Here is a 23,543-nt window from a genome sequence, read left to right as displayed (position 1 = left end):
TTTTTTGGAAGCTACAGTGAAAAAAAATAGCATAAATATCATAATTAATTTGTGTGGACCAGTTAGGCTTCTCACAATAACAAATTTTGAAGCATGAAACACTGAAACTGAAATACTGAAAATAATTTATGCTACTGACACAAACCAGGATTATCCCAATAAACCAATTTTCAAATATACTGTAACAATACGAGCGAGAGATGCTTCTGTTCTCGAGGGAATTTCAAGTTTTCCTGCAACATTTCCACTGCGCTTCTCAGACGCCTTTGTGTCTCAGTCAAAGGTCTCAGTGCTGTTTAACAGGAGGACTGGTCATGTAGGGTCAGCAGATCTGTGCCTGTAAAAGAATAAACTAATAACTAGCAATAGACGCTATTTATTCAATCATCTACAGCTCAAATCATATTGTATTACATAAAATGGCAAAAGTCTCCCCACTATTGCAAAGAAATACATACAGAGGATAAATATTGAGTACTGAAACATATTATTCCAGCTTTCATGTACTGAACAATAATTTTGTGTAATAATTATCATCAGTAATTGCAGAGATATTAAAGGTGCAGTATTTATGTTTTTAGTTACACTCCAGTGACAGGTGGTTTTATAGCTCAAAAATCCAGAGAAAAACAGGCATTCTGAGCATGAGCAGAGTCTCCTCTTCGTAGATCTGACCTGTAACTTGGTCTGGTTTGGACTCCATGAAGATACAAAGATTTAAGAGAATTGATTGACTCTTCCACAGAAAAGTTACACAATACACCTTTAAAACCAGGACATGTGCTTTGACAGTAAAATTGTACCTTATAATTCAGCTCTGCCCTCCACCTCTTTTTGAAACTATGAACAGTTTAGAAGCTTACTGTGCCACATGAACCCTGTTGTGTTGTGTGAATGAGTCACAGCGCCCCCTGCTGACCCCTCTGTGCTCTTGTCATTCACAGCAGACGTGTGCAGTGTGTCTGGAGGACTTCAAAGTGAAAGACGAGCTGGGGGTGTTGCCATGCCAACACGCCTTTCACAGGAAGTGAGTATTTGGTCATTTGTCTATGTAGGCCTGTGATTTTTGGGTTTCACTAACTTTGGCATTGATTCGATATAAGTACAGGAACAAATACAGACGTGTTTTTATAATGTCTACTATGGGAAAAAAAAACAAAGCAACAATATAATCTTTAGCCTAGATGAATAGGCAATTCCCTGCCCTGGTATAACTATAGTTCATCACAGCTCATCTGTTTAAAGCAGATCACAGTTCAGTTTTTAACAGCATCACAGAGCCACACGTGATTAGAAACACTCTGAAGAAGGTTTGGAGGTGTAAAAACAGTTTGAACAAATCCTGATGTTATGAATCTATATTTTGTGTGTTTTGTGTGCAGGTGTCTAGTGAAGTGGCTGGAGGTGCGCTGTGTGTGTCCCATGTGCAACAAGCCGATCGCAGGCCCCCCGGAGCAGCACCACAGCATAGGCACCCTGCTGGACGAACTGGTGTAGTGCAGGTGTCTACAGCTCCAGCCACCAGCCCTTCAGCGACTGCTTCAGGATCAGGTCCAGTGAGAACAGAGGACTCTGTTTGGTTGAATGGAAAACCAGCAAACCCATGCAAATAGTACGATGATGGGGTAACCTAGTTACCACCTGGAGGAAGACTCTGAAGGATGCAGTTGCTTAGCAACATAACGACACCTTGTGGTGTCTGAGATTATGTGGAACCACCCACACATCACTCCAGCACTCCTCCCCACTCTCTTTCTCCCCTCTTCACTCCCCCTCTTTACCTAGTTCTTCACATGTGAGTCTCCGCTCAGGGCTCACAGTCAGCGTAGTTTAATGGGCCTTGATAATAAGAATGAACCTGCAGAGATTTTGTTATGATGCTACTGGAGACCTCACCCTTTGTCTACTTATCAGCAAATAACATTTTATAACTATGTCAAACACGATGGGCCTAAAAGCTCAGAAACGAGAGACCAAGTGAAAAGTACATGTAATAAAGCTTACACCTGCTCTGCCCTGTCCTGGAGGTCGACTGTGTGTGTGGAAATAGTCCCATTTTAAAGGGGTCCCACATGGTTCACACCACAGCTCTCCAACATGTCTCTGTCCACACGTCTCTGTCCCCGAAATGTGATCATGTGACTCAATTTTTCTATTCAACAACAACATTAGACACAGCACCTTAACTCCTCCAGTGTTTCCTGTGCAGATTGTTTCAATACTTTTTCAATATTCTAAACAGGAGCACAGCCAGACACTCTAAGACCCTTTGCTCTTACTTTGCTACATGTTTCTACAGTCTGTTTAAGTTTGTGGGAGATCCAGGTACAAATTTTCAATGTTTTCTGTGTTAAAATATTTTCAAAAAGGCAACTACATTGTTCTTGCACACAACAGGTATTCCACAGCCCTCTGAAGTTTTTTTTAGGGTTGCACGATATGACAAAAAGATGCGATTTTCGATAAGTATTTCAATATTGTGATATTTTAAGCGTACTATTTGGCATTTGTTTAGTTAAAATAAAAAAGTGCATGCCTTCATTTATTCAAAAACAGTGTTAAAAAACGTAAAGAGGGGGTATTACGCAAATTCTACCATGTTATAGTGTTCCCTCATCAAAAACATGTCTGAGATTTCAAAAAAGTTGTAATCCGTGCATTTTTCAGTATTTAGTGATCTTTCCCAGGCCCAACTCTCGAGCCTGTGTCATCCATGCTCCCACACAACAATTCTCTGTAAATATACAAAAACATGATACAAAAATGTACACAAAAACTTGACAAACCTGATATGATGTGCAGTAGTTTCATTAGCGGGATGCACACTGATTGTGTTGTGATAGAGAAGAGGAAGTGACTCAGCGTGGAGAGCAAAGAGAGGTGAGACTCAAGTGTCAAAAACTAGATCAATAAAAGGTAACATGGTGATCGAAATTATGTTATTTGTTAGCAGTTAATACTCCATAGATGTAAAATACCCCCTCTTTAACTTAACCAAGACCAACCGAAAGAAGAAAAATTATGAATAAAATCTGCCTTTTGGTGCATTTAAAAAACATTTCTTCAAATTGGAGAACTTTGTGTTGTTGCTGTATATTTATTCTCTTATATTGTGCAGCCCTAGTTTTTTTTATTGTTATTATTATTTTCTGTAACTCTGCAAAACACTGCCTAAATTGAGCACAAACTCACTAAGCACACACACTCACCTGCACTGTATTTTACAGGTGAGGTTGCAGATTTAACATCTATTTGCCAAGAAAATAACAACTACTATGTTCTGTTAAAAACCAGAGCAGAGGACTCTTTTACTCACACATTCCACCTTTTGTAAAATTCAGGTAATTCATGTAAATATGTTAAAACAATAATAAAGTTGTCTGTTTTGCGCAGCCAAGTGTCTCATTTTGTCTTGTGTTTGGCGCCACCATCTGGTTCAAAGTGATAATTCAACTAAAAGCCATACTTTACAGCTCATGTCATCAATATTCCCTGAGGATGTGGTGCTAACTGTAGGCACTGCTCTGTCTGAAGCTCTGTTACTCAAGTTAGTCTTAGAGTGAGTTTTGGTTTCACAACACAATCCAACCATAAAGAAGAAGCTGGAACTATAACAGGTGATATGATTTCTGCTCTTAAACAAGTCTCTCACACATAAAATTATAAGAAAGTTTTGGGGGGAAATCATAATTGTAATTTTTCTGTTGATTTTTAAACTTTTGGCTGTATTTTTAAACTAAATAAATTGTAATTATATGGTTTATAGGCTACAGCAGGGGTGTCAAACTCAAATTCACATACGGCCAAAATTAAAAACTGGGACTAAGTCATGGGCCAAACTAAATATTTATTGACCAATTTCAACAACATCTGCAAGTTTTCTCTTCTTTCGAGATATGTAATGTTAAACCTTTTCTTATTAAAATAAATGTTTAATAATAGTTTCATAATAAATAGTAAAATAATAACACAATTTAAAATAAAATAATGTCTCTGCAGCCTATTTGTAGCCAGTGGGCCAACTCTTATACATATTTGATATTGTCAAATATAATTATATCGCTGACCAAATCTGAGTTTGACATGTCTGAGCTACCGTATAACTCCCAGTTGCAAGATTTTCTCACTGCTGCCTTTGCTCCTTCTTAAATCCAGCTCCAGTCTAAAAACAGCACTTGATCACCTCTTCTGATGCCTGAGCTCAGAGAAGATGTGGTTTAACTTCACCTATCTACCTATCTCATTAGAAATATTGAAATATTAAGCCATGCTTTGTATAATAATTAGATGTTGAAAAAAAAGAAATGGGCTACATTTAATGTCCAAATAGGCAACTTATGGATCCCTTTATTGCTGGTCAAATTTCTGTTTTTCTTAGTTCAAAACTTGAATAATACTAATTGTTCAGAGAGACACGATCACTCAGTCAACAATAAAATATTCACATCCACATTTATTTTGTGATTTAAGAATGACATCTACTGACTTGGGTCACGAAGGTTTGTGACTTTTAAAATATGGGTCCCCAGAAAAAAAAAGATTGGGAAACACTGCTTTAGTTTAATAATTCAGTTTTTGCTTAAAATACATAAAATTGTGTAAAAAATAACTATAGTGGACTGCTTTGAGTTGTAGGCCAAGGTTAATTCTCAAGCATACTTTTCTTTGAGCAGAATTTTGACAGCAGTACTTCTTGTAATTGAGCACATTTTTACTACAATGTACAAAATTTCAGCTCCAGGTAACATATACATGTTTATTACATAGCAGAGGGAACTCAATGTGCTGAAGTGAATACGCTTATGTTTGCCAACCCCAATACAAGGGACACAATTTTAAAATATTAATATTGTACTAAATAAATAACGGCACTGAATAATTGATTAGTATTTGGCGATGAATCTTGTTTTTAAATAGGAGCCCAACACTGCCACTGCAAAAGATGAAGAAGAGAAAGTCAAATTTTAAACCCAGTGCTGCCATCTGTACAGAATCTCATTAAAAAACAGAGGACTCCAGCTCATTGGTCAGATCCGGTGGGTACCTAACCATTTCCTCCTCTCCAGATTGCAGGTGGTAGCATTACTCATTACTCCTTCTGCCTTTTAATTAGATTTAAAGCGGGAGAAAGGGAGCACCAGCTGATAATGAAGAGAGAGAGAGAGAGGGAGGGAGAGAAGGGAGAGAGAGATGGAGTAGAGGGAGGTGGGAGAGAAGGGAGAGAGAGAGAGAAACAGGGAAGTGACAGGGAAGGAGAAAGAGAAAGAGAGAGTAAGAGGAGAGAGAAGGAGAGGGTGAGAGATAGAGAAAAGAGGAGGGGGAGAGTGAGAGAGACAGTGGAGCAAGAGAGAGAGAAAGAGGGTAGAGTTAGGGAGAGAGAGAGGGAGAAGAGAGGAGAGAACAGAGAGAGAGAGAGAGACAAAGAGAAAGGGAGAAAGAAAAAGAGAGACACAGACAGAGAGGGACAGTGAGAGAGGGAGAGCGAGAAAGAAAAAGATAGAGAGAGAAAGAAAAAGAGAGAGACAACAGATGGAGATGGGAAGTGAGAAAGAGGGAAGGGGAGAGAGAGAGAGGGGAAAGAGAGACAAAGAGAGAAGGAATGGGAAAGAGGGAAAAGAGATAGAGACAGATAGAGTGGGAGACTGAAAGAGGGAGAGGGAGAGAGAGAGAGAGAGGGAGGGAGAGGAAGGAAGGGGAAAGAGAGGGGGAGACAGAGGGAAGGGGAGGGAAAGAGGGATGAGAGAGACAAAGAGAAAGAAAAAGAGAGAGAGACAGACAGAGATGGAGAGTGAGAGAGAGGGGGAGAGAGAGGAAGAAAGGGGAATAGAGGGGGAGACAGAGGGAAGGGGAGAGAGAGAGACAAAGAGAAAAAGGGAGAATAAGAAAGAAAAAGAGACAGACAGAGATGGAGAGAGAGAGAGGAAGGAAGAGGAAAGAGGGGGGAGGCAGAGGGAAAGGGAGAGAAAGAGAGGGAGAGAGAGACAAAGAGAGAAAGGGAACGCGAGAAAGAAAAAGAGAGAGACAACCAGAAAGGATGAGTGAGACAGGGAGAGACAGAGAGAGATCAAGGCAGAGTGAGTAGAGAGAAAGTAAGAAAGAAAACGAAAGGGAGAGACAGAGAGAAGTGAGAGAGAAAGGCAGGAGAGGGAGAGAGGGAGAGAGAGAGAGAGAGAGAGAGAGAGAGAAAGAGAGAGAGAGCCAGAGGAAAGGGAGGAGAGCAGAGCGTGGTTAAAGAAATCTACTCAATAAGGCAAGTGCAACATTCAAGTTTGGACTGGGTTGTTGTTATGAATATTTGTGTTGACAGTTTTTGATTCAGGAGAGGTGAAGACAGTTTCAGGATCAAGATAAAAACGGACCAAAATGTAGGTAAGTAAAAAGTATTTATGCATGCTACAGTATATTATGAACAGATATAAAAATTATGACTTGTAATCTTGTAAACTTTCATGTGAAATTTCTCTGTTTTTGTTTGTCATTCTTATAATACAGTATTTATTTATCTAGATATGGTTTCAGTTTGCTTAAATGATCATATTTTTTGCTGTCATATTACATTATATTACATTTTGTTGCTCAGATACTCCGTGATTGTGCGAATGGTAAAACAAAGAAGCAAATTTTTTGATGTAGCCACTCTTTTGTAGCCTTTTATTGATTATTTTTTGTTTATCAGCACCTTGAACGAACATTGTTATAGAAAAGAAATACAGAAATCATGTAGTAGTAAGTAAAAAGTCAAGATTTACTCAACAATGAAAAGCCTCAGAGCAGTTTTTTAAAAGCACCAACTTTTTGTGAAGATAATACAGCAGCTACTTTTTTCTTACAATCTGAAGCTTGAAGAATCTAATTTTTATCTTAATCTTTGTAGACTCCAGACCTGCCGCCTTCAGTCCACAAATGAGAACTTTCTTTGTGAAATTTTAATGGGCCTGTAAAAATTCTTCCACTTGTTGTTTCAGGCATTTTTTTAGCACTTAATCTTTGTGTGTGTTTTTAAAGTGCCTCGCTCGCGGTGTAGCTGTCTTCCTCCTGGTGTGAACATATGCAAATTTAATGACCAGTCCCCTCCCTGTCTCCCTCTCGCACACACGAAGGGTTCACATACTTTTTGTGGACATTACATAGACTTATGTTCAGTTCATAGAGACAGATCTGAACTTTAACCATAATTATTACTCCCTTAATCTTAATCTAAACCTAAAGGATGTCATAGGTCATCATAAACATACCTGGAGTTGTGTTTTGTTTCATTCTCACGTTTAACACACAAACCTACATATTTAGGCTGAGTTCTTCTCTAAAAACAGTTAGAAAACACTCTGTTCCACCTTGTAATGTCATGTGGTTATACAGGAAGTGCTCCACTGTGTTTTTGAACTTCATACACCTTCACTAGAATCATTTGGATGATTTCAGTTCTGGAATTTGCAATCTCTACTGAACTAACAGTAAAGACCAGAGGTGGGACCAAGTAGTTGTTTTGCAAGTCTCAAGTAAGTCTCAAGTCTCTGACCTCAAGTCCGAGTCAAGTCCCAAGTCAAATATAGGCAAGTCCAAGATGAGTCTTAATTCACTGGCCCATAAGTCCAAGTCAAGTCCAAGTCGTCTGCTTTGATCTTTAAGTCATTTCAAGTCTTTAAACCAAAGCATCAAATATAGCTTAGATTTTTGCAATTTATATTAATTTAAGATAATTTGTACTTAAAAAATCATAGTATATTTATATTTGACTATTTATAGAGTATATAAGAGTTGTAGAAATGTAAATTTTTCCTTTTTAAATCTTGTGACAAGATCTTAGTGTGAATCATTACAGTCAGAATAGAAAGGACTCAGATTTAAAAGTGCTTCTCAACTCTTGTCAAGTCACAGGCTTCAAGTCCGAGTCAAGTACCAAGTCATTGACCTTCAAGTCCAAGTCCTAAGTTTTAGTGCATTTTATCAAGTCAAGTCTCAAGTCCTAAAAATAGTGACTCAAGTCTGATTCAAGTCCAGGTCACAACTTACATGTCCCCATCTCTGGTAAAGGGTAGCTGTTAACTTGAAAACTACTGCTTCATGACATTTGGTGATGTAGATAATCTAATAATAAAGCATTACTCAAACAAGTGTGAATGAAACAAAATAGAACTCTAGGTATGTTTTTGAGGAGATAACAACATTACAACATGGCTTAAACTTCACAAGAATCAATTTTGTGTTATGTAGGACCTTTAAATCATGTGAATGATATTGATTTAACTCAAGGAGACCTGATTTTTGGCTGTACATGAGAGGCATGACCCATTTAATAAGGTGACCATCTGTCCCGCTTTTGGTTGTCCTGCGCAGACACAGATTAAGAGAATGTACCAGTTTTTAATTAATGCCACATTAAGTGTTTTAAAGTCCTATATTATACAAACATACCTAGAATTGTGTTTTGTTTCACACACACGTTTGAGTAACCCTGCATTATTGGACTGTCTACATCCCCAGAAACTCAAAATACTCTGTTCCATCTTGTGATGTCATGTAGTGGTAGTTCTCAAGTTAATAGCTTTTACCGTTTGTTTAGTAGAGACAGGCAATTCCAGCGCTGAAATTATCCTAATGATTGGAGTGAAGATGTATGGAGTTTAACCCCTTAACACCTGAATTTATAGATGTACATTACTGGTCAAAAGTTTTAGAACACCACTATTTTTCTAGTTTTTTACTGTTTACTTTTGACCAAAACTAAACTTTTGATACATGAAAGTGTCCAGCTTTGGCAGATATAACACCTGAACACACTCGTGGCTTGTTCTTTTTACAAAAAAAATCAAATACTCTTCAGAAAGTTTTTCTCAAGTCTGTTGCAGAAGTTGCTTGACTTTCACTCTTCTATCCAGTTTGTCCCAAATCAGCTTGATGGGGTTTAAGTCTGGAGACTGTGCTGCATACTTCATGTTTTCAAGCTTATCATCTTGTTCTTTTTTTCTGAGGTAGTTTTGGCAGAACTTAGACAAGAGTTTTGTTATCTTTTTTTAACGTCTGGCTGTTCAGTTCTTACCTTTGTACCATTTCAAGCTCTTCATTGGACTTGCACGAATTGAATTGCAATAAATAACTGAAAAAATTAAGGTGTTCTAAAACTTTTGACCGGTAGTGTATATAAAAGACTGTTTTGTGTTTTTGCCTTTAAGTAGATGGTTAATGAAGTTGACATTATTAATTTCGACTATAGCAAAAGAAATACATAGAAATTTGGGTATGTTGCAAATTTGCGACAGCCAGAAACTTGAAAGTGCTTGCCAAAAGTTCCTAGGAAGGTACTGTTTATGCACTAACCACCATTGGGGGAATGTAGCCGCTCTCTTGACTTATATCTTGGTCCAAACGGTTTGTCGCATATTTGTGACACTCACTAAGGGGTTAAAAACACAGTTGAGCTTTTCCTGTATTACCACATGACGTCACAAAGTGGATAGAGTTTTTTTTTCCGTGTGAGAGAAGAAGTAATTAAGCCTAAACACGCAGGACTTGTGTGGTAAACATGACTGAATGAATCAAAACACAACTCCAGGTATGTTTTTGAAGAGGTAACAACATTATAACATAAATCAGAAAAATAGTGTAGTATGGAGCCTTTAATTAAGTGAATACACATATTTTAGTCCCCACAGTGCTATCAAAAACTGCCAACACACTCTCTCATATTGGGCTTGGGTGGACCTGGAAACATAAGCAGTTCTTTCATGAGATCAGCTCCTACCTGTGCCATAAAGAACCATCTGTGCTGTGAATAAACTGATGGCGTCCACACATACACACACACACAAACAGTACTACGCTTGTTCAATGTCACTTCCCAGCGAACGCGGCGTGGCATCTGAGTGAATTTAAGGTCAACTTTTCCAACTTCTCGGCAGTTTTCTCACAAGGCGATCCCCGTTATAGCAGCATGGATGTGGGTACAGGCAGAGGAGTGCTACCGGGGACAAGGCCATGAGCGGGAATGGAGGGCAAATCTGAAAAGGTTTGAGAGCTTGGCATATTTTTAGCATTCTTACGTACCATAACTTTGCATGCAAAACGTGTACTCACCTTGAAAAGACATGCACTGTATCTAGAGAAGAGAAAATGGTTATAATTAAAGGTGCACTGTCTAACTTTTCTGGTGGAGGGTCCGACACCTGCTTGTGTCCCTGGTGATGTTTTTGCTTTGCTTGCATGTTTTGCAATATGGCATTAAATCTGTCTACTTTCTACATCAGGGGTGTCAAACTCAAATTCACAGAGGGCCAAAATTAAAAACTGTGACTAATTCGTTGGCCAGACTAAATATTTATTAAAAATTTCAACATCTGCATGTTTTCTCTTCTTTCAAGATATGTAATGTTAAACCTTTTCTCATTAAAATAAATGTTTACTAATAATTTTGCTTAAACATTGAATTCAGAACAAGCATAATATAAAATAATTTTAAAAGATTAAATAAATAATGTCTCTATAGGCTACCTGTAGCCGGCGGGCCAGCTCCAATACATATTCGATATGATCTCGCAGGTCAAATATAATTATATCATGGGCCAAATTTGATGTGTCTGATCTACATGGATGCATCATGGAAGGTGATGCCACTAGGCCATATTTGATCTGTGAAAAGGTGACCCAACTCTTGTTAAAATACATGTTTTTCAATGTATTTTTGAGCAAAAAAAAAACACTTGATAATGTTTATTATACTGATACATTTCACACAACGCAATCACATCTCAATGAGAGTGACCCTCTACTAAAGAAGTTACAAAGTCTGGCTTTAAATTTACTGTCTATGAGGAGTATTTGATCAAATTTAATGGCACTGGATCAGACCTTTAGTAAGATTTTTAATGAGCAGCTCAGTCACGGTTTATTGCACATATATTTGCTTTTTGGGGATGGTTAGACTTTCCTTGGCCAAAACTACAGAGCCCCAGCTTCACAGAGAGCCCAGCCATTAGCCTGTACCCAAAAGGTTCAGACACAGATTCAGTCTGAATTGGGGCTCATTTAGTCCGTCGATTTAGCAAAAATAGGCCAAAACTGTTGCTATTTAAAGGTACAATTTTACACCAAACTGACTCTTGTGAGCTTTAAGACATGTTATTGTGCTGTTACCGCATCAAAAAACATACTTTGTTGTTTTGTTTCATTCACACATGTTTGACTAACCCTGCATTATTAGTCTATCTACATCTCCATAGTTCAAAATGCCCTGTTCCACCTTGTGAGGTCATGACAACAGCTACCTTTTACCTTTTGTTCAGTAGAGATTGGCAACTCCAGGGGTGAAATTAGACAAATGATTCTAACAAAGGTGTATGAAATTTAAAAACACACTGGAACCTGTATTACCACATGACATCACAAGGTAGAACAGAGTGTTTTCAGTTTAAATATGAGTCTAAATATGCAGGATTTGTGTGTTAAACATGTATGAACGAAACAAAACACAGCTCCAGGTCTGTTTATGATGAGAAAACAACCTTATAACATAGATCAGATCTAAATATTGTAATGTGGGACCTTTCAAACTAAATGCATAGGCCTGTAATAATGTACTGTATGTGTACTTTTATTTGGTCATTGCATAGATTAGCATCCATCCAAGGCAGCTGAGGCTATGATATATTGCAGCTCACTTTGCTCTATTACTTCTTGATTTATAGGTTACCGATTTATGAACTTACATAAAAGTACTTTGAGAGTCGCGTAAAGTGTGAAATATGTGAACTTACGACATTTTTTGGTTTGGGCCAAATGGCTTTAGAGCATTTTTAGCCACAATTTGATTTAAATTTAGGCCAAAATAGAGTGTCCTTGAATGGCCCAATTCAACCGTCAGTTCAAGTCATATCAGACTATTGTGGTTTGCTTCACTACCCAATTACTGCAAGTCTCCTCTCGTGTAAAGTGTAAAGTAAAGTGATCGTAACTTTCTGGAGAAGGAAAGGCAACTGCATAATTACATGGACACAGAAAATTAAAACCATGCTTTGCAACATTTTGTATGGAGACAGCTATGTTCTTTGTAGTACTGTGAAATATTATAGGCAAGGCAAGTTTATTTGTAGAGCACAGTTCAGACACACACAAGTAATTCAAAGTACTTCACAGAATAAGAAATACATAAAACTAAAAAGAGAGAGAGACATTAAATTAGAAAGACATGTAAGCCAAAGAAGAACAAGTCCTGCTCCAGGCCAAACAAGTGTCATGTTTATGGAGATGCAAGCCCCCTCAGAGTAAGGGTGCAAGTTTTACAGTGTAGTAAAAATATCCATAATGAAAAATACATGCTTTTATGTAGGCCTGTTTTTGGCTAAAAGGTATGATAATATGGCTTTAAAGCTGCATTGTGTAACTTTTATGATGGATGGTCTGTCAGCAGCTTGTTTAACATGTCATTGCTCTACCTGGAATGTTCCACAGTATGACAATAAACAGCTCTACCTTATATTTATTAAATTACAGGTGGTTTTATCAGAGGTGGGGACTTGCAAGTCCTAACTTGGACATGAGTTAGACTTGAGTCACTATTTTTAGGACTTGAGACTTGACTTGATAAAATGGCGTTGGGACTCGACTTGGACTTGAGCCCTGTGACTTGAGAAGACTTGACTTTCTCTTTACAGTTGATAAATTAGTAAAAAAAAGTACTGTGATGTGGTATCCTCAAATGTACTACAGCAATATACAGTACAATACAGTAATATAAAGTATAATACAGTAAAACAGAGGGAACTACACAGAACATAATTCTTACATCTCAGTGCAGATGACACAACAAAATAACTGTTATTAAGCTCTTTTAAATTTGAATTATTTCTATTCTGACCCTAATGATTCACACTCAGATCTTGTCAAGACATTTAAAAAGGAAAAAATTACATTTCTACAACTCTCAATACTCATATATAAAAATTCCATGACTTTTTTAGTACATTTTAGTTTAAAATTCATATAAACTGCAAAAATTTAAGATGTATTTGGTGCTTTGGTTTAAAGACTTGAAATGGCTTGAAGTGCAAAGCAGATGACTTGGATTTGACTTGAACTTATGAGCCAGTGACTCGAGACTCGACTTGGACTTTCCTGTCTTTGACTTGGGACTTGACTCGGACTTGAGGTCAAAGACTTGAGGCTTACTTGAGACTTGCAAAACAATGACTTCGTCCCACGTCTGGGTTTTATTGCTCAAAAATAGAAAAACAGGCATTCTAACTATGAGCGGGGTTTCTCTCCACAGATCTGACCTGTTACTTGGTCTGGTTTCGTCTCTCTGAAAATACAAAGGTTTAATACCAAACTGTGCAACATTCCAGACAAAACAATAATATTTACATGGAAAAAAGCATTAGACAAACCCTGCACCAGAAAAATTACACAATGCACCACAATCACTCCTTGACATGTTTCTCATTTTAGGATCCATTTGCGGGGAGAAAATAGATTGTCGCCAACTACGCTGTCGCTGAAAACTCTGGATTTTGGTGATTTGACACTATGTTTACTTCACTGAAGGCGGATGCCATTTTGTACAACCGACATGTTTTGACTGTTAACATAAAAGACCCGGACAAATAAACCAGTCATGTTTAAACGGTGGCTGTTGGCCTTGGTCACTCGGGTTGGCCTCATTGTTTTGGCCTTCGCATGCTGTCTCGCTCTGGCCTACTTCCTTGCGTGTAAACCTGCCAGCACTCGCCACTCCTCCTTGTGGTCTAGCGGGAGTACTGCATCCAAGGAGCGTTACCTGGCTCTGCTCCAAGAGAGGGAGGATTCGCATAGACATTATGTAAACAGCTTGAATAAACAGATATCTGAACTGAAGGGGGCGCTAGAGGAGAGGACACAGCAGCTACAGGAGGCTCTGGACAAGGCCAAAGCTAAAGGGATTCTTCCTCTGGGTCTGGAGAGTCTGAACAAACGACCGACACAGATCGACCTAAAGGTAAGAAGAGCTCTGTTACAAGATCATAAACTGTATATATAAAGCTGCTGCATTACAAATAAAAAGTTTTCATGGGTACACTTCTGGCTCCATCGGCTCCGACTGACTTTGACATTGAAAAATTGTCATCCTTTTCTTTGTAACTGCTGCAGTGAACCTCGTAATTTTGGTCTTTGGTCTAATTTTTATTAATTTGTACATAAAGAAATTCCTATTCCAAAAATGGATAATTCCAAATTTGCTCCTACAAGTGCATCATGAGTAGAGGTGTGCAAAAATACCAGAATATCAATATATCATATCGTTTAATGTGCAGATACAGTATCGATATCGTAGGCTGCTGTATCGATATATCGCCAAGAGTATTTTTTGGTATATTTTGGCCAATTATTTTCTTACAGTGCTACAGTTTTGTTGCTTGTTTAGAGGAAGGAACTTTTTTTATGCAACACATTTGAAATTTTCACTGTTTTGATGATTAAAATGGTCGTGTTTCATATTAACTTTGCACAAGAAGTGGTTTAACAAAGACTTTTCATATCACAGCCATGATTTAGCCATTATTTTTTATTGAACCATACTGAATCTATTTGAAATATATTGAATCAAAAGTTCTCTGTATTGAGATCTGTGTTGTATCGTGACCTATGTATCAAGGTATGTATTGTATTGGCAAATTCTTATTGATAGCCAGCCCTTCAGTTCAGTTCAGTTGTAAGGAGTATTATATAAAATTCAATTTTTAGGGTTGAAAAATTGCCCCATTTTCTGAAGCTGCTATGAATAAGTATCTCTCTCTTGTTTATTTATACTGACAGAGAAGACACTGACTGAGATATTATCCATAAACTGGGTCAGCAATCTGTAAAATCTGTAGAAAGACTGACCTGACCTCAAGCTAATATTAAAGTTTTTAAAGATTTTGAGGTACCATGCTCTAGAATGTAAGGAACTGTAGCTGTGTGGAGGTAAGACTGCTTCCCATTTCTGTTTCCTACTCTCCTTGACTCATCCATTCCTGAGCTGTCAATAAGCCATTAACAACTGAGGAAAGGAGGAATCGAGTAGGCAAGGAGACAGAATTGAGATGCAGTCAGAGTGTGTGTGTGTGTGTTTTTCTACAGGAGTTCTTCCGCTCACAGCTGAACCAGGCTGAGGTCAACAATGGGGTCAAAGTGTCCAGTGAATTTGAAGTCATCCCCTACGATGCCTTCACCCTGCAGAGGTAAGGCTCAGGTTTTATAGATACTTCACCATTTGACTTAAAACTGCGAGGGAGGCTAAAGCTCAGCTGTGTTTGCTCATCAATCCTAAAATCCTTGAGCAAGACACTTCAGAGACTTGATGTTTGAATGTGGTGTGTGTATAATTAGTGGAATTAGTAGAAGCGCTGCCACAAGACAATCGTGCATATGTGATGTGATTCCTATAAAAGTACACTGTTTCTTCAGGGTGTACCAGCTGGAGACCGGTCTGACCAAGCACCCAGAGGAGCGTCCCGTGAGGAGGGACCGTCGTGACGAGCTGAATGGAGCTGTGGAGTCTGCTCTGCACGTACTCAATGGACCTCTGCAGCACACAGACCCCAGCAGGAAGAAGACCACCTTCTCCCCAGCAGACTTTATACAGGGTACGAAACATAAGAATGCTAAAGGGCCTGTATCTGCAATTTAGATTGAGTCAGGAACACTGGCTTCATAGCTTAAAGGGCACATATGGCTCTATTTTCTGAGCTATGTTATAATGTTTTCTCATCACAAACAGACCTGAAGTTGTGTTTTGTTTCATTCGCACATGTCTAACACACAATACAGTTTGATCCGTTAAACCGGCCCACGTTGCCCTTTCTGCAACTCTGATATTGCACCATAACACACACATAACTGTCTAAGATCGTGTCATGCACTTGTTTCCAGAGTTCTCGCCAATCTCCGCCCACTTTGAGCTTTCTTCTCTCTTTTGGTAATGCACCATGACAAGGAATCAACTGTCTGGGATTATGTCAGCCAGGTGTTTTCCCACGATTCTTAGTGAACAATGTGCCTGATTAAAACAAAACTCATCTATCTGTCAGTAGCTTCTCTATTAGTAATTACTCAAAAAGGCTGCGCAAAATGCAAGTTATATCTTTAAGTTAAATTTTTACTGAATTATCTGCTTTTACAATCTACTGCATATAAAGGGCATGTGTCTTAATGAGAATGAAATTAAGTACAGGTCCTTTAAATATTGTAACAGGTAACAACCAGGTGGACTAGAAAGGTTACATTTAATACCTTTCATTTATAGTACATTAACTAAAATTGAAATACAACTTTGAGTTAAAAAGAAAGAATTAGGTGAAAAAATATGACATATAAACTATAAGTTATAAACTATGAGAAACAAAAAGCGTGTCTTCATTAAGATGGGCGTACACTGTGATTTTTAGCCCTTTTTAAGATGATTTTTCACTTGTGCGACTGTTTTTGGGATTGGGATATCATTTAATAGTGTTGTCGTGCTTCGTGTAGCATACGTGGGTTAACGAGATCCCGATCGGCAATTGTAGGTCACAAGAATATGAAACCTGTTTGAAATCCAGTCGCCTCCTATGAGGGTTTCTCACTGTTGAAGTAGTTTGTATAGTGTGAATAACTAACAATTACTGAAATATTGTGATTTTTGCATCGTCAAAAGTGTCACAAAAATATTGTGAGCCATCACAATATATTAAATTAAGTCTCTCTGCTTAAATGAATAGTTATAGTGCAACAATACAGCTAAAAACCAAGAGAACAACATAGACCATGATCCTTTGCTCAGGTTCAGTGCAGACTACATGAAGAAATAACTGTTATAAGCTATTTTACATCTTAATTACTTGGATAATGAGAGAATCAAAGTCTTGGCATTTTAAGAGGAAAAAGTAGCAATTTCACAAAATATCTCAATAAATATCGTAATGTTAGATACATATCGTGGAGGTATCGTGTCAAAAAGATTTGGATATTGTTACATCCCTCAGTGTGAGAACATGAGAACGAATTGAGCTGTAAACCCTGCAATGTGGTCATATAGTTTGAGCCATGGCCGAGTGAAATGATCAAAAATATCACATAGTGTATGTCTGGCATTATGCAGCATTGTACATGAACTATTTTTCCTTGTTTCCAGGTCTGACCCGTACAGAGAGGGACAGGGGCACAGTGTATGAGCTGGTGTTTAAAGGAGATTCACCACAGGACTTCACAGAGCTGGTTCTTTTCAGGCCCTTTGGTCCCGTCCTGAAGGTCCGCAGTGACAGAGTGGACACGAGCAGCATCCTCATCAACATTGTTGTCCCCCTGTCCAAGAGGCTGGACACTTTTCGGCAGTTTATGAGCAACTTCAGGTTAAAAGTCACACTCACAAGCCTTGAGACAAAATGTCTGCATTTTACTGCTATCCTTATACGTAATATATGTAACTTTTATGGTGAAGGGTCCACCACCACCTTGTCTCCATGGAGATTGTATAGCTTTACATAGAATTTCCTACAGTGTGGCATCTATCTCGCATGTATGAAATTTGAGATGTTTTTGATGTTAAAAAATACACTGAAAATGCATTCTTATTTCTTGAGTTTTTGTCTAAATTTAGTTATTCCTGTTCCTGAATTTTTTTTTTTTCTCAAGATTTTGTAGGATTTGGTGTATTTTTAGGTGTATGAGCGTGTGCCATGAGTCAGAATTTTAGAGCCTAATATTTCAGACCTGCCCATAAAGCAGATAGACCACTTAACTTGAGGGCAATGAGGACAAATTTTCACTGAGAATCAATATTTCAGCCTTTGTTCTGTTTCAGGCGGGTGTGTATCCAGCAGGACAGGCATGTCCATCTCACTGTGGTCTACTTTGGACGGGACCAGATCCATCAGATTAAAGCCGTCATAGACCAGACCACCAGGTGAGGACATAGACCACTATCAGGTGAGGAGGTCAGCGATGCCTTTAAAGTTACAATCATGTTTTATGGGTTAGCATTTAGATATAGCTCATGAATCTTACTTTGGATTTAAGATTGTTTCAGTGCCAATGATTATGTACAGAAAATATCCAAAAGTGAAGGTGTAAAGGTGTAATTAAGATAGGTGATAATTATTAAGGCGGTAATTAAGATAAACAAGGCGGCAGAATGCTGCAACTGTTTGTACCTAACTTTTATGTTTCATATGTTGTCATCAGAGAGACTCACTTCAGGAGTTTCACACTGATCCTTCTGAATGAGGAGTTTTCTCGGGGGCGGGGTTTAGAGGTGGGTGCGCGGGCGTGGAGGCGGAGCCAGAACATCCTGCTCTTCTTCTGTGACGTTGACATTCACTTCACCGCAGACTTCCTCACATCCTGTCGGCTAAACTCAGAGCCCGGTGAGACTGTGACACATGTACTAGTAAACATGGCTGCTGTCAAGCGGAGATACAAAGCCATTTGATTCTCCCAGTGTAAAACTTTAACTTCTCCTTTGTAGATCACATCATGTAACAGAACAGGAGCTGATCATTTTAACAACAAATGTTTTAATATTTAGTTGTAATATTTTGACCAAAATGTTATTTAGTGTAGTAGGTAAGTCAGATAGTTTTTCTTGATACAATCTGAAAAATGAGTTGGAATTTTGTTCACTGTGAATTTAATAGGGATGTAACAATAACCGAAATATTGTGATATCTTATCATTAAAGTTCTCACAATAATATCATGAACCATCACAGTATATCAAACTACAAGTCTCTTTGCTTAATTTAAGAGTTATGGTGCAGCAATAATTGTGAGCTTTTCCACGATATCGCAATAAATATCATACCGTGAAGTTTATACCATGACGATATCATATTGTGAGATTTGGATATTGTTACACCTCAAGAATTTAAGGGACCTAGATTATGCAAAATTGACTCTTGTTAGATTTAAGTCATGTTACAATGTTGTTACCTTCTCAGAAGTATCCCTACAGTTTGTTTTCATTCACACATGTTTGAATATCCATCCATCCATTCCATTTTCTTCTGAATTAACCAAGGTCAGGTAGTGGAGGCAGCGGTCTGAGCTGGGAGGCCCAGACTTCACTTTCCACTCACTCTTCCTCCAGCTCTTCTGGAGGACATACATCTACACCTCAAGCTCAAAATGCTCTATTCCACCTTGTCATGTCATGAAGCAGTAGTTTTCAAGTTAACATCTACCTTATAAGCTACCTAACGTGTGAATGAAATATTTCCCTTTACTCTACAACAGCGAATATGAGTAAGACAGTCTTTCGTAATTAGCTTAAAGCATTTTAGGTTCAGAGCTGGTCCTGGCTCCACGCCAAAATGAACAATGCTTAGTTGGCCGACATATTCACAATTTCATCCCTTAAGGCATTATTAGCCAATGATAAAAGTGTTGCAATATGATTAGACACATCACTCTTTTATTATGCCTCCAGGTAAGAAAGTCTACTACCCTGTTCTCTTCAGCCAGTACAACCCTGCCATTATCTACAGCAATCAGACTCAGCCTCCTCCGCTCCCACAACAGCTGGTATGTAGCTCCTAAAGAAGAGATGGGCAGAGACGATTATGCAAACAGGAAGTCTCACAACATTATTATTCTTATATGTTATCTGTGTGCAGGTGATCGAGAAGGAGTCTGGGTTCTGGAGAGACTTCGGATTTGGCATGACATGTCAGTACAGATCGGACTTCCTCAACATAGGTAACTGCAAAGCTATTTGATACCTGATATTCAAAACTGATTTATAGCTGAAAGTGACATTATATAATAACTAGGGATGCAACAATATCCAAATCTCTTGGAACAATATTTTCACGATATGCATCTCACGGTATGATATTTATTGCAATATTTTGGAAAGGCTGATATAATTGTAGATAGGACATTTTTTGCTTTTAAAATACCTTGACAAGATTTTGGTGCAAATCATTACTGTCATAATCCCAAGAATTCAAGTAAAAACATATTTCTCCATGTTGTTTGCACCGAAATGAATCATGGGATATGTAGTACTCTATGTTTATTAGCTTTTGCTACTATAAAACAATACATTTAAGTAAAGGAACTTGTAATTCGATATATTATGACAGCCCATGATATTATTGTGAGACTTTTTACGATACAATATCGCGGTATTTTGGTTATTGTTACATCCCTAATAATATCGTTCACCTTATAATATTTTACTGGAGATGTGGGGTGAGAAAATTAAGATTAAGATTAGCCTATAGACTGTTGTTGTAATATAAAGAGTTAAAAGGTACAATGTGCAATAATGTAAATAATCAGGTTTGGAAGTTTTGTTTCTATGAAAATAATTATCATATTTAATCATATGAAAGTAACATTATTTATGTTTTATGTATGTATTGGGGTACAAGAGGTTGGTTGAGAAACTGATCTACTAAAACAAAAGATGGAAGTTCAATCCCATCTACTGACATTGCATACCGCCATCGTGTCCTTTGGCAAGATATTTTACATTGTAACCTTCAGTTTTAGATTGTTTCAGTTTACATTCCATTTACTTATTATTCATACAAGGCAAGACAAGTTTATTTGTATGGCACAATTCGCACACAAAGTAATTCAAAGTGCTTTACAGAATAAGAAATACATTCAATATTAAACATAAATAATCATCATAAAATTAAAAAGAGATGTTAAACTAGAGAGAAGAGTGCAGAATTAAATACGAAAACCTTTCAGTCATATGCACAGATAAAAAAAAACTGTTTCGAGCCTGGATTTAAACACCGTCAAAGTAGATTTACAGATACTTTTCTAGACCTGTTGTTCTTGTACTTTGCGGTGTAACACTGCAATTTCCCTATAGTGGGACAAATGAAGGTTGTCTTATCTTATCTCCTACATTACCATCAAAAGTACTGCATGTGGTCACCCGTGTTGGCCCTGTCTCTTTGCAGGTGGGTTTGACCGCAGAATCAAAGGCTGGGGTCTTGAGGACGTGCACTTGTATAGGAAGTACCTGCACAGTAAACTAATGGTGATCAGAGCGCCCTCCCGTGGCCTCTTCCACCTATGGCATGAGAAGACATGCGCGGACGAGCTGCCCCAGGACAAATACAAGATGTGTATGCAAACCAAAGCCATGAGCGAGGCGTCTCACGGCCAGCTGGGGGCGCTCTTATTCAGACAACAGATTGAGGCCCATTCAAAGCTGCAAAAAGGGAAACATTTATGAAGTATGGTTGGAGAAGGAGTAAGATACTGTGAAATAAAATGTACTGCAATGGTAAATTTATAGTTAAAGGTCCTATATTATGCAAAATAGATTCTTGTGAGCTTTAAGTCATGTTAGACTGTGGTTACCTGATCAAAAACATACCTGGAGTTGTGTTTTATTTCAAGGAACAAAGTGGTTTCTGTTTGAAAGAAGGTGGTTTGTATGTTAACAAGTGTGAATGAAATAAAGCACAACCCCTGGGATGTTTTTGATGGAGATACAACATTGTAACAGATCAGAAAACACCGTAATATGGGCCCTTTAACTTTTTACTGAGTCACAAATTAATTATATTATATTTTATGGCTATTAAATGGTATAGTGTGTACAATTTTTGTTTGTCTATTGCTTTTTATTCAGAAATGTTCCCCATGAGTTTGAATTTCCTGAGGATAAGTTCCAGGCCCATTAAAATAACACACCCATTCTTGTATCAGAATGCCAGCCACATTACGCATGAAGAATTTCCCCCAAGGCAACTCGAAAACACCGTATACAGTCATTTTTGGATGTAGCTACACATTCTAAAGCTTCCTTCAGTGTTTCACAATCTTTTAAACAACAAAACTTAAACTGCTCTGTGGCTGATTCAAATTGGCAGATTAAGATAACATTTTGACAAATAGTTCTGGTTTATATAATTTTATAGCTCATTTGACTGCATGGTCATAAATATATCATGTATTAAACTAGATAAATCCATTAGACCACACAGGAAAAACAAAGATAATAATAGACTGTTAATCATTCTTAACAGTGTTAGTTAGTTCAGATTGGACAGAATGCAGAAAATGTGGTTTTAAAACACTCACTTTGACTGCCAACAGCAACATATAGGCCTAAAGGGCTGGGAATCACAGGATCCCTCACGATTCAATACAATACAATACATGAAACATGGCTCACAATACCAAATTACCACAAAGAATTTCTAAATTTCTAAACTACTTGTGCAAAGTTATTATGAAATACATCAATTTTAATAATCAAAAGAGTGAATATGTCATGTGTACTGCATAAACAAGTTTCCTTCCACTAAATAAGCAACAAAATTGTAATGTGGTCATATTCTGGTCAAAATATTGAAAGATACAAAAAAAAAGCACACGATAACTGTATACTGTATCACGATAAATCGGTATTTTTGCACACTCCTACTATAGCTTATGAACTGGTGGGTTCCAACTATTGTACTGTTGTTTATGTCAATGTTACTTTTTTAACTGGGACTTAAATAGTCCTAAATAGATGAATTGTGGTATTATATCGACATAAGCCTACATTCACAAATATTGGGCCTAGTGGAGTAACTGAGAAAAAAAATCTATAGCTTACTGTCTGGGATATATTTGATGACTCAACCCCAACTATTTCCCTAATGGGCTATACATCCCATCCCCACTAGAAATTTCCATATACCGAAATACAGCGATGAGGAGAGGAGCCCCTTCTATTAATAGTGAATCTTCTGAACGATGACCTTCTGTGGGCGGAGCGACGCTGCATCGGCAGACGCCTGTCGTACAGACACGCGATAGGACGAAAGTGCGCTCTTATTTCCCTAAGCACAGTGTGGCCTTCACGTGCACTAGAAAATACTACATTGGGCAACTGCAGAAGTACTATTACTCATACAATTATAATTTCGTAAGAGGTTAGTATTACATTTTTTCCCCTAAATTTTTCGTAGATGACAACTTGAGCTATATTCCTATATTCTGTCCTGTTATAATGTTGTCAGTTGTCACAAAAAACAAGAAAATCTTGGCATGGAATCCTGGTTTTCCACCGGTGACTGGCATAAGCTACTGTGCCGCAATGGTGCGTAATGCGCAGGGTGACCAGACGTCCCTATTTACCCAGGATAGTCCCAGTCTTGAGCCCTGTGTCCCCTGTGCCAGTGGATTTATCCAAAACCAGTGACTTGCCCCAGTTTGATACAAGCAATGTCCCTGATTTCCCCTTTGTTGACCAATTTTATCCCTATCAACAGTAAAGGACGCTGTCACTAATTTAGGTGAAATGCAGAAAAGCTGCTTAAAAATGACCAAAACACAAAGAAAATTTGACTATATTGACTCACGTTAGTCATGAATGGGCCAAATGAAGAAGAATTCTCCTTAATTACTCACTCGTTTCACAATTTTATTATTACCAACCACTTCAAACCAGGGGTATCCCAGTTTTTGATATTAAAATCTGGTCACCCTAGTAATGCGCAAAATCTGTTGGCTACTGGACAATCTGAAAACACAAGCATGCAGAACTAACTTCCATTGGCTTGGACGAGTTAATATCGTAGTTCCGTAGCATCC

The 23,543-nt window shown here is 38.0% G+C and overlaps 2 protein-coding genes across 6 annotated transcripts in view; both read left to right on the top strand.

Moving 5' to 3' along the window:
• The window catches only part of rnf122 (ring finger protein 122), a 35,664-nt gene extending 32,272 nt beyond the window's left edge, over positions 1-3,392 (top strand). The window contains exons 5-6 of one of the 2 annotated variants that reach the window (XM_055162070.1): positions 948-1,027; positions 1,383-3,392. In XM_055162070.1, coding sequence (XP_055018045.1) covers positions 948-1,027; positions 1,383-1,497 — 195 coding nt within the window. In that variant the 3' untranslated portion in view covers positions 1,498-3,392. Of the gene's footprint in view, positions 1-944; positions 1,028-1,382 lie in introns of both variants that reach the window. The other variant, XM_020932353.2, reaches the window with a different exon arrangement.
• Positions 3,393-6,203: 2,811 nt separating this feature from the next.
• LOC110167048 (chondroitin sulfate N-acetylgalactosaminyltransferase 1-like) lies at positions 6,204-21,561 on the top strand. Of its 4 annotated transcripts, none has more exons than XM_055161538.1 (11): positions 6,204-6,365; positions 9,900-10,006; positions 13,441-13,966; positions 15,091-15,191; positions 15,418-15,596; positions 17,123-17,339; positions 17,792-17,893; positions 18,172-18,353; positions 19,414-19,508; positions 19,601-19,682; positions 20,909-21,561. In XM_055161538.1, exons 3-11 carry the CDS (start codon positions 13,607-13,609, stop codon positions 21,184-21,186), a joined length of 1,596 nt encoding a protein of 531 aa, XP_055017513.1. In that variant the 5' UTR covers positions 6,204-6,365; positions 9,900-10,006; positions 13,441-13,606; the 3' UTR covers positions 21,187-21,561. The 4 variants fall into 4 exon arrangements, with proteins under 4 accessions (XP_055017513.1, XP_020788004.1, XP_055017514.1 ...); XM_020932345.2 differs by having other exon boundaries at positions 6,204-6,369; XM_055161539.1 differs by lacking the exon at positions 9,900-10,006.
• The last annotated feature ends 1,982 nt before the right edge of the window (positions 21,562-23,543 follow it).

This window comes from Boleophthalmus pectinirostris, unplaced genomic scaffold, assembly GCF_026225935.1.
Source record: "Boleophthalmus pectinirostris isolate CB_2022bp ecotype Guang Dong unplaced genomic scaffold, ASM2622593v1 HiC_scaffold_4, whole genome shotgun sequence".
Taxonomy (NCBI): Eukaryota; Metazoa; Chordata; class Actinopteri; order Gobiiformes; family Gobiidae; genus Boleophthalmus; species Boleophthalmus pectinirostris.
The sequence above is the reverse complement of the archived record's forward strand: the minus strand, read 5'-3'. Positions and strand labels throughout refer to the sequence as shown.